Source organism: Aquarana catesbeiana, linkage group LG06 (genome assembly GCF_042186555.1).
Source record: "Aquarana catesbeiana isolate 2022-GZ linkage group LG06, ASM4218655v1, whole genome shotgun sequence".
Taxonomy (NCBI): domain Eukaryota; kingdom Metazoa; phylum Chordata; class Amphibia; order Anura; family Ranidae; genus Aquarana; species Aquarana catesbeiana.
The window spans coordinates 338,663,080-338,675,145 of record NC_133329.1 but is presented as its reverse complement, the minus strand read 5'-3'; the positions used below and the strand labels follow the sequence as shown (position 1 = coordinate 338,675,145).

Sequence of the window (12,066 nt, the reverse complement as noted above, 5' to 3'; positions counted from 1 at the left end):
TCCTTGTCCCTTTAACACTTGAAGCCAGAAGATCTTATAGTGAAACAACAACAAAAAATGTGTGGCTAGTATTTTAGTCCTTTTATTATTTTTATTTTTTAGAAAGGGTCAGTTTCTTAATTGCAGCCATTACATTGGTATAATTTCATACTCAGGAAAATAGTAATAATGTTCCATGTCACTGCCTACAGCACACAAACAGATGACTGGTGTCACCCAGAAGTAATCTAGGCAGCAATCAGCTAATACACAGGAGCTCATCCCAATCATTGGTCGCTTTGTATTTTATGGCTTCTGTATAAAACAAGCAGAATTACAAATCCCTTTACCTGGTCAGAGTGAATGATCAGTGCTCCCTGCACCAAGACTCTATACATTAATCTGTCTTTTATGGTGACACCTAGTCTTTACAATGCCAGGTCCCCCCCTTTACAACAGGCCAGCTCCCTCTCTGCTATCAGGCAGTACTATGTACTTTATAAAGCTAAAGATTGAATTATTAGGATATCAATATCACAGCAATACAGTGTGATCCCATCTCCTGACCACAGCCTGGCACAAGCTGGAATGGTGATAGCGGTGCTGCAAGTTCAGCTGAGCAGGATTAAATCCCAGGCTGTTTAATAGTGAAAGGCAGCATGTTGCTATTATTGTTAAATATATGGCTAATTATGCGTATGAAAATTAAACATCAGTGTTATGCTAATGAGGCCGCTTCAGCTGGGGATCAGAGCACTTGAGACTAGCATTTAATCAAATGAATCAGGGAGCAATACAGCTGCACGTGAGAACCAGTTCCACAGGATCATTGTGCCACGTACAGTCACCACCGAATTAGGGAAGAAACCATTACCGGCAATCCCTAATTATCTCCCACAAGGCAGGAATCTCCCTGAGCCGACAATACAAAACCACCGGACTCCCCAATACTGAGTACAGCACCCCGAGCATGGCCTGGACATCACACTCACATACCACCTATATATATATATATATATGGGAAACAAGAATATCTGGTGCATGCAATATATATCCTACATATTGGTGTCTATGACTTTATTATTGAACTACCATTACTGAATGAATACAGCTGTCTTGGGACATAATCATGGGCATTGTTTATTGTGCCTATTTTACTGTCAAAATGAGTTGCAAATATATATATATATATATATATATATATATATATATATATATATATATATATATATATATATATATATATATATATATAAATTATTTATTGTGCTAATGTATATTCATGTATGATGTCTATATTCATCAACACAGGATTTACACAGCCATGGGTAACATGCATGTAAATATATATATATGTGTGTGTGCTTTAAATTACCATATTCTATACAAGTATGTAGTTAGGTAGGCAGCTGCCTGCTGTGCAAAATCATGTATAGAATAAGTTAAATATATATATATATATATATATATATATATATATATATATATATATATATATATATATAGGCCTTGTACCGATGATATAATGCTATACTTCCTATATATATATATATATATATATATATATATATATATATTTAACTTATTCTATACATGAATTTGCACAGCAGGCATAATATTTTTTATTATATATATATATATATATATATATATATATATATATATATATATATATATATATATATATATAGGAAGTATAGCATTATATCATCGGTACAAGGCCTATATATATATATATATATATATATATATATATATATATATATATAAAATAAAAAATATTTTTTTCAAAGCATGCATCTACCTATCCACTTACACTGTATACTTGTGTCATCTGCGCAAGGCTTATATATATATATATATATATATATATATATATATATTATATATATATATATTATATATATGTATATATATATATATATATATAATATTTGCAAAGCAGGCATCTACCCATCTATTTACCTGTATAGTATGTTACTTAAAAAATTTATATGTCTAGGTATATATATAAATAATTGGGTTTCCATACTATAATAAATGTACTTCCTATGATGACTATATATGTGGATATGTGCCATTTGTGATTGCATAATGCTCACCACCGATGCAAAGCAAGCATTCAATTATCTGAGTTTAAACACATTTACAATTTAATAAAATGGTTCCATTGCCTGTGCTCTTTATTGATCCTCCCAGTCCCTTCATGGAAGGGTAGGTGTGCAGGAACCATGACAGGTACTCTTATTTGCAAGTATTGCGTGTCTGGTGGTAGGACCCCACTCCCTTTGAGTAATTAGGACATGTGTGTTAGGGGGTCACTGGGGTGTACAGATCAGATCTTAGGAGGTCACTGGGGTGTGCAGATCAGATCTTAGGGGGTCACTGGGGTGTACAGATCAGATCTTGGGGGGTCACTGGTGTATACAGATCAGATCTTAGGGGGGCACTGGGGTGTACAGATCAGATCTTAGAGGGTCACTGGGGTTTGTAGAGCAGATCTTAGAGGGTCACTGGGGTGTACAGATCAGCTCTTAGGGGGTCCTTGGGGTGTGCAGATCAGATCTTAGGGGGTCACTGGGGTGTACAGATCAGATCTTAGGGGGTCACTGGGGTGTGTGGAGCATATCTTAGTGGGTCACTGGGGTGTACAGATCAGATCTTAGGGGGTCACTGGGGTGTGTAGAGCAGATCTTCAAGGGTCACTTGAGTGTACAGGTCAGATCTTAGGGGGTCAGTGGAGTGTGTAGAACAGATCTTAGGGGGTCACTGGGGTGTGTAGATCAGATCTTAGGGGGTCACTGGGGTGTACTGATCAGATCTTAGGGGGTCACTGGGGTGTGTAGATCAGATCTTAGGGGGTCACTGGGGTGTAGAGATCAGATCTTAGGGGGTCACTGGGGTGTACAGATCAGAACTTAGGGGGTCACTGGGGTGTGAAGATCAGATCTTAGGGGGTCACTGGGGTGTACAGATCAGATCTTAGGGGGTCACTGGGGTGTACAGATCAGATCTTAGGGGGTCACTGGGATGTACTGATCAGATCTTAGGGGGTCACTGGGGTGTACAGATCAGATCTTAGGGGGTCACTGGGGTGTACAGATCAGATCTTAGGGGGTCACTGGGGTGTACAGATCAGATCCTAGGGGGTCACTGGGGTGTACAGATCAGATCTTAGGGGGTCACTGGGGTGTGTAGATCAGATCTTAGGGGGTCACTGGGGTGTGCAGATCAGATCCTAGGGGGTCACTGGGGTGCACAGATCAGATCTTAGGGGGTCACTGAGGTATACAGATCAGATCTTAGGGGGTCACTGGGGTGCACAGATCAGATCTTAGGGGGTCACTGGGGTATACAGATCAGATCTTAGGGGGTCACTGGGGTGCACAGATCAGATCTTAGGGGGTCACTGGGGTGTACTGATCAGATCTTAGGGGGTCACTGGGGTGTACTGATCAGATCTTAGGGGGTCACTGGGATGCACAGATCAGATCTTAGGGGGTCACTGGGGTGCACAGATCAGATCTTAGGGGGTCACTGGGGTGTACAGATCAGATCTTAGGGGGTCACTGGGGTGTACAGATCAGATCTTAGGGGGTCACTGGGGTGTACAGATCAGATCTTAGGGGGTCACTGGGGTGTACAGATCAGATCTTAGGGGGTCACTGGGATGCACAGATCAGATCTTAGGGGGTCACTGGGGTGCACAGATCAGATCTTAGGGGGTCACTGGGGTATACAGATCAGATCTTAGGGGGTCACTGGGGTGCACAGATCAGATCTTAGGGGGTCACTGGGGTGTACTGATCAGATCTTAGGGGGTCACTGGGGTGCACAGATCAGATCTTAGGGGGTCCTGGGGTGCACAGATCAGATCTTAGGGGGTCACTGGGGTGTACTGATCAGATCTTAGGGGGTCACTGGGGTGTACAGATCAGATCTTAGGGGGTCACTGGGGTGCACAGATCAGATCTCAGCCCTGGTCAGGCCCATTGAGTCTTGCAGTGTGTGGATGTTTACTGGATGTGACAGATTTTCTCACCGTGTGTGGAGAATTATTATTGCTGTCTTAAATCACAAATTGAGTGGAAAAGTGCTGTGTGGGCGCTTCACTTTGCTGTATTGAACGGCGAAACCCGGGCAATTGTAAAATATGGGAGAAGGAACAAAAATAAACGATGTGGCTGATTAAAACAATCCTTCGCCTTGTGTACCTGATCCCCCCGTGTGTTTGTCCCCCGGTCCCCCAGACTTTTCATTAGTAATGTGTTGTCATAGATGGCAGATCACAGGCCACTGGGAAAAGCCTCCTCTGCTCTTCCGCTCCACGCTCACTCCCCTAGTCAGCGAAGCTGCCCAGCGAGGCGCGTTTTAGCCAATGGCAGCGCCCGGATTCAGGCAGCCGACCAATCCGCCGCGCCGCCTCATGAATATGCAAAGCGGGGCTGAGTCAAAGCTCTCGGGCGAGTTTGTGTAGCTGTGCACAGCCTCGCGCCTCTAGGACTTTTTTTTTGCTTTTTTTCCCCTAAAGAGGCAAAACTCCATTTTTTTCTTATGAATGGAAAGTGAAAAAATCCGATCCGCTTAAATTGGGATCCCTTTTTTTTTTTTTTCTTTCGGGAGGACCCCCATTGGAAAATTAAAAAAAAAGGGGGGATCCTTAAAAAAAAAATAAGGCAAAACTATATCCCCCCTCCCCCCTTTAAAAAAAATAGAGGCAGGGGGAAAAAACCCAGGAAGACAGAAGCAATGACCATGACTACTATGCCAGAAAGTCTGAACAGCCCGGTGTCAGGGAAGGCGGTGTTCATGGAGTTCGGGCCGCCGAACCAGCAGATGCCTCCATCCCCCATGTCTCATGGACATTACTCCATGCACTGCCTGCACTCAGCCCAGCACGACACTTCGTACAGCGGCGCCTCTTCCTTCTCCAGACCGCTGGCTTACCCCTATGTGAACTCGGTGAGCAGCCATACTTCTAATCCCTACATCAGTACCGTGCAGCCCTACCCCAACAGCTCCAGCCTCAGCCAGAGCCGCTTAGAGGAGCCAGGTACAGTACAATGGACAATCTTCTCTCCCTTCTCTAAAGGCACGACCGACCGCTCCAGCCGCCGTCCCCCCGCAGCCACACATAGATCTGAGCTCAGCTCAGCATCAGCCCAGATGTGCGCGCATTAGCCTGCCTAATTATTTATTGCGTGGCGCTATAAACAATGTATGCAATTAAGGGTAATTAAACCTAAACTGCAGCATGCTGGAAAGAAAAAAAATAGAAGCTTGCACTGGCTGCTGGAGCTTTATTTTCTGATTTCTCACACTTGATCTGTTCGCTTATTAGTTGTTTTTTTTTTCTGTTGTTGTTGTTGTTGAGTTGTCAGTTTTCTACCTGATATTTGCTTGATGTTGATTTTGGTGTGTGTGCCACGCAGGGGCAGAGACCGAGAAGAGCACGGTGGTGGAAGGTGGAGAGGTTCGCTTTAATGGCAAAGGAAAGAAGATTCGAAAACCAAGGACTATCTATTCCAGTCTGCAGCTACAGGCATTAAACAGGCGCTTCCAGCAGACTCAGTACCTGGCACTGCCCGAGAGAGCGGAGCTGGCAGCCTCCCTGGGACTTACCCAGACACAGGTACCCTCTACTCATTTCATCGGCTTCTTCTATCCACATGGCATCTAACCCACACACGCCTGTGCTTCAACACCTATAGGTGGCATGTACCCCTCTTACATACCCTGCTACCCTCCTCACAGATCTGGCAGCCAGGTGACATATACCCCTTATATGTACCACTCATATATATCCCTCTTACACAATCTGCTAATCTTATTACAGATCTGGCACCCAGATGACATACACCCCTCATATATTCCCCTATTATATGTACCTCTCTTACATACCCTTCCACCCTTATTACAGATCTGGTACCCATATGACATATACCCCTCTTATATACCCCTCTTGCATACCCTGCTAACCTTACAGATCTGACAGCCAGGTGACATATACCCCTCATATATATACCCCTCGTATGTGTACCCCTCTTACATACCCTGCTAACCTTATTACAGATCTGGCACCCAGGTGACATGTACCCCTCATATGTACCCCTCTTACATACCCTTCCACCCTTATTACAGATCTGGCACCCAGGTGACACATACCCCTCATATATACCCATCTCAGATCTGGTACCCAGGTGGCATGTATGCCTCTTATATGCACCACAGATCTGGCACTCAGGTGGCATGTACCCCTTTTACATATCCAGCTATCCTTTTTACAGACCTGGCACTCAGTTGGCATCTACCTTGGCACCTAGGTGGCTTATGCCCCTCCTAAATATCCTGACACCCTTCTTCAAGTCCTGGCACCAAAATGCCTGTCCCAGGACAGGTTTAGCCCTGGCACCTAGGTGGCATTGCCCATATACTCCTCCTAAATATCCTGCCACCCTTTTTACAGACCTGGCACCCAGGTGCCAGACATGCCAAAACACTGTTTCATCACATATCTTTACTGCCTAGCTCATAATTTGGCATCACTGGATCCAGTGCCCTTCCTTTTACTTACTAGAACCCAGGTGTCATACAACCCAAACACCCATGTGTGTCATGTGAATTGGATGCCCCTGGCACTACCTAAGGCTACACTTTAATCTAATCTTAATTTTGGCATCGCTATGCTGACACTATACTATGATCAATGACACCATTGCATATTGCATTTTTTTGGCCTAGTATTTTATATATATATATACATATGTGTATCTGTATATTTTTTATAATTATATATAAATGAAATAATTCTACCATGATAAAAAAGAGTGGCCCAGCTACAAAGCCCTGGGGTGCCAAAGAATAGTCGGCATTTGCCTGCTACAGCTGCATTGGAATGCCTCGATCTTATTTTTTTATTTAGTTTAATGGATGCTGATTTGTATTTATCTCTGATTATTTATAAGAAATGACAATGCCGTCCTTGTGTTTGTGATTTCTGAACATAATCATTATAACAGAAAATGTTGGTCTGTTTTGTTCGGTACATTACGAGCCCTTGAAAGCATTCTAGGCTGGTTTCTAAATGGTTAAGTAAAGTAAGGTGGAGTTTTAAAAGTGCAAGTGATGGTATTTTATAACAATCAGTTATATGAACAATCTATCTTGACAGGATACACTGAAGGGATTTTGTTAATTGTATGTTACACGTGCTTGCCAAATTAAATAAAAATAAAACGCACGACAGAAAGCTCTGCACCTAGCCGGGGGCATGTACTGCACACAATGCCCACTACATAGTCACTGACCTTCGTTTTTATAGAAAAAAATATTGTTGTAGATTTAATTAAAATGATTATAACTTATACTATTTTTATTTATACTTTATTTTTAGCATTAACATCATATAATGGTAATAGCATATACTATTCATTTAAATAATGTTTTTATTCATAGCATATACACATCATAACGGTTATAGCATACGCCATTTAGTTATAGTTTATCTATACCGTGTATTTATTTAGATCATATACATATTGTAATGGTTATAGCACTGACTAATGTTTGTGTATACGTTACATCTTAGCAGCTAAAATTCTTTATTTTATGGAATTATAAACACTGATTCTGATGTTAATCGTACCACATTATTTAATGATTAGATTAATACCAGGGCAAGCATGGAACTATAAGATATGAATACATAATAAATCATTTAAATTCCGTTACATATATATTAGCATACATATAACATGTACAGGGAAAATAAACTCGAAATATAAAGCTTATGCTTAAAAAAAGCTTAACCAGATATTAATGCATGTATAGAAGTGTTTTATATATATATATATATATAATATACAATATTAAAAACATATATTTATTTATTAATATAATTATGCAGGGACTTGCATTTATGTAGATTTATAATATATATGTAAATTACATGTCGCTGTTTACATGTATGGCTACATATGCATGCATATTTATCGTTGTTGAGAATTTGTTTTGGTGTTGAGATTTTGCTTTTTTGCTGAGTTTTTGTTTTGATGCTGGATTTAACGGTTTGAACCGTTTTCTTCCGTTAGGTGAAGATCTGGTTCCAGAACAAAAGGTCTAAATTCAAGAAACTGATGAAGCAAGGAGGGGCAGCACTGGAAAGCAGCGCCCTAGCTAATGGTAGGTCACTTTCTGCTGGTTCCCCCCCAGTGCCCCCGGTATGGAACAGCTCCAGTTCTTCTGGGAAGGCCACCTCTGGGACAGCTTACATTCCAAGCTACACCTCCTGGTACCCATCAGCTCACCAAGAAGCTATGCAGCAGCCTCAGCTGATGTGATCACCTCGGCCAAATCTACCCAAAGGGACCTTTTTCATAAAACTGCATAGTTATCTGATAAGAGAAAAAAGAAGCCCACTTTAGAGGAGAAGCTCTGTGCCTTTAATCGTGGTGACTCCAGTGGACAAAGTGGTGGAGCTCACAACATGCAACATGAGGCGGGCTGGTACCCAACAGTTGGCAGAGCACTCTCTACCCATTCTATGCCCAGGCACTGGAGAGCCTGGCAGCCAGAAGTGGAGAATACAGGCATACACACCATACTCTGAGGACAATTGGAAGCAAAGATGTTTGTAGATGGAGGAACAATGACACCGACCCTCTTATGTCTGTCTTTGTCTCTTGGTAATTCGTGCTCATTCTCCAACCTCTCTCCCCCCACCTATCCAACCCACAATCAGCAAATTCCCCTATAGGAGCCCGTTATTCTATCTCCATGCCAGAGGAACTGTCTCAATTTTGGCGGATCAGCAAATTACTTATTTATTGGAGCAAAATATGTGCATCAACACAAATGTGATAGAAAATACCAGTTTGGCAAACTGGATTGTTTGATATAATAATAAAAAAAAAAGGAATCGAGTTATTGTTAATGCAAAAACAATTGTTAAACTTTTTTATGCTTTGAGGTTGGTACTGTGTGTTTCTGCATTTTTTTTAATCGCCTTCTGCCCTGTAGAAATGCTATAATCTGTTAATATGGCTAGACTAAATATGGCCTGCTTGCCCAACACCTAAATAATGTGACACAGTGCAAAATCTTAGAAAACAAGACAATTGGCTGTTGTAGAAAATTCACTTTTAAAATTTGGCATTTTTACCAGTGTCTAGAAAACCAATTAAATCCCCCTCCTCCCCCAGTGTGCATATATGAAGCCCTTGCATGCCGGCTATTGGATAACCCACCTATTGCAGTGCAGTATGGTGGTAGTATGAAGAAGTTAATATCTGTAGGACTCCCCATCCCTGTACATAATGTTATTAGTGTTCTGTAAAAATGTTGCACAGTTTTTTTTTTTTGCCCTCTGTTTTGTTCTGCGTGCCTGTAAGTACCCATGATGCTTTTGTGAAATGGAATTTTGACATCTTTGTGAAATTTTGGAATCTGTGATTACTGAGAACCGTTGTGTTTAGTGTTCTTATATGTCAAAAGTTTAGTTTTATATTGAAAATGTTAACTTATTGCTTTGTATCTTAAAGGAAAAAAAATCAAAACACTTTGTAAATAAGTTATAAAAGTTTCTTTAAGACAGTAAAAATGGTTTTGAAAAAGAGGTGGTGTGTTATTCAGTTACTAAAAACCCACTAATTATTGTTTTATTCATTTATTTTATCAGTGGGTAATATTGAAAATATTGAATAAAATTGAGTTTTTTTTTTTTCAGTTTGATATCTATCTAGGCAGATATATATATATATATATCTATATATATATATATACATATATATATATAGATATATATATATATATATATATATATATATATATATATATATATATCTATATATATATATCTATCTATCTACCTAGATAGATAGATAGATAGATAGATAGATAGATAGATAGATAGATAGATAGATAGATAGATAGATATGTCTATCTATCTATCTATCTATCTATCTATCTATCTATCTATCTATCTATCTATCTATCTATCTATCTATCTATCCTTTTTTTGCAGACTTATCCAAAACTTTGTTTTGTAACTTTATCTAAACAAAACAAAGTTTGCAATGTACTACCTACTACATTTTACAGACTCATAAAAGTGTCAATATTTTTTTCCCGAATTTCTCCTTGGTTTTGACAAACAGTGCTACTTGGGTCAAGGCAAAAAATACCATACATAATAAAATCTGTATTTCACTACATTTTGCTAAATTACTAAATAATGAAAGACTATTTTAAATATGAAGCAAAAAAAAAAAAAAAACTTGAGCAAGAATTTAAACAAAATAGCCACAATTAAGTTTATGTAGACATCACGTGATCTTTTATTTAGGTTCATCCTCAGTATGCAAAGTGACTGGTATAATGTATCACTTCAAGCATGTAATCATGCTGCAAATACGAGCAGTTACAATGTTGATGTCATTTTATGAGTATATCTCAACGATATCACATCTGCCAAAGGGTTATATAGTACTATTCCTCCTATGTCTATGCAAACGTCTAATTTACCAAGGGACAGTCGAAAAGTGGCAACCCAGAAGGCCATTACTGATCGTTTGGTGTGATAAAATCAGAGGAAACACTGAAGCAGAAAATTGGATAACAGTACATTGTTACTATTTCAAGGTATTATTTACATTGAGCTGCCTCGGCCAATGGTACAACTCAGTGCATCTGATTATTACAAGACAGCAATTTCATACATAAAAAAAAAAAAATCTAAATTTGATGCTGACAATAATGACAACAACAGAAATAATAATAATGATAATAATAAAATAATAATAATAATAATAATGCAGCTTATAGCTATTGCCAGCCAATGTCTCCCCCTAACATTCAACAATTTTATTCCAGATAAAGTTCACTTATTTTTTTTCCTCTAGTGTGAGTGGATTTGACACGCCACCTGTGTGTCCCTCGAGAGATCAGCTGCCTGTAGGAACTGAAGTAGCTCATGCAGGAAGTGGACCAGCAAGATTTTTTTTTTTTTGAGAAAGTTGGTTAATTAAAGCCTGATTTACTCCCCCCATCCCCCCACCAAGGCAGCAGGCTCTCCAGATGTCTGGCTACTATAAAGTCTCATCAGTAAGTGCCATAGGGTGGCTGGTAGCACCTTGACAGCTGCATAGCGGTAAGTCGCCCATACCTACAGGCAAACTCTGATCACATCTGGCCTCAGGTGTCCATATAGCATCTGAAACTGTAACCAAGTCAATGCGAGCAGTGAAATTACCCAGGTGACCTTATCACTACTGCTTTCTGACTTTTTCTCTTAGACTCCAAGCCATATTTACTTTGGACCTCTATAGATTTTCCCCTCTTTCAGACATTTCAAATTGTAATTGTTCTGTCAATACACCCTGCAGATTACAAAGACATTTCTCATACTGGATCATCAGCTGTAAGTCTCCCTTTTTCACAAGGGCATATGAGAAAAATGTATCATAGATAGGTAGGATAATGTGAATGGATCGCTGGATTCATAATAACTTTGTCCCTAAAGCGAGTTTAGAGCTTTTAAATCAATTTTACACTGCAGGTTGTGTTAAAAAGTGTATGTGTGTGTATATATCTGTAGATATAGATATATATAGATATATCTATAGATATATAGATGATCTATATATATATCTATATCTATATATCTATATATAGATATAGATGTATAGATATAGATATATCGATATAGATCTCTCTCTCTCTCTCTCTCTCTCTCTCTCTCTCTCTCTCTCTATATATATATATAGCGACATATCTATATATATATCTATATATAGATATATATATATATCTATATATAGATATATAGATATATATATATATCTATATATAGATATATATATAGATATAGATATATCTATTAGATATATCTATATCTATATATATATCTATATATAGATTTATATAGAAATCTATATATATATTGTAATGCATGGCTGATAATCATAAAACGTTTAATTCTTGATTTAAGCCAAAAAAACATTATCTATCGATCTATCTACTATCTATCTCCGTATTTACTTATCACCTATCTATTCTCTATCACCACCGTTACACAATTTAGCTCTTGGG

At 39.1% G+C, this 12,066-nt stretch overlaps 1 protein-coding gene across 1 annotated transcript; it reads left to right on the top strand.

Annotated features, from left to right (window-relative positions):
* The first annotated feature begins 4,374 nt into the window (after positions 1-4,374).
* On the top strand, positions 4,375-9,592 carry DLX1 (distal-less homeobox 1). The gene is made up of 3 exons (XM_073633891.1): positions 4,375-5,032; positions 5,412-5,611; positions 8,070-9,592. The coding sequence occupies exons 1-3, from the start codon at positions 4,729-4,731 to the stop codon at positions 8,316-8,318; spliced, it is 753 nt and encodes a 250-aa protein (XP_073489992.1). The 5' UTR covers positions 4,375-4,728; the 3' UTR covers positions 8,319-9,592.
* The last annotated feature ends 2,474 nt before the right edge of the window (positions 9,593-12,066 follow it).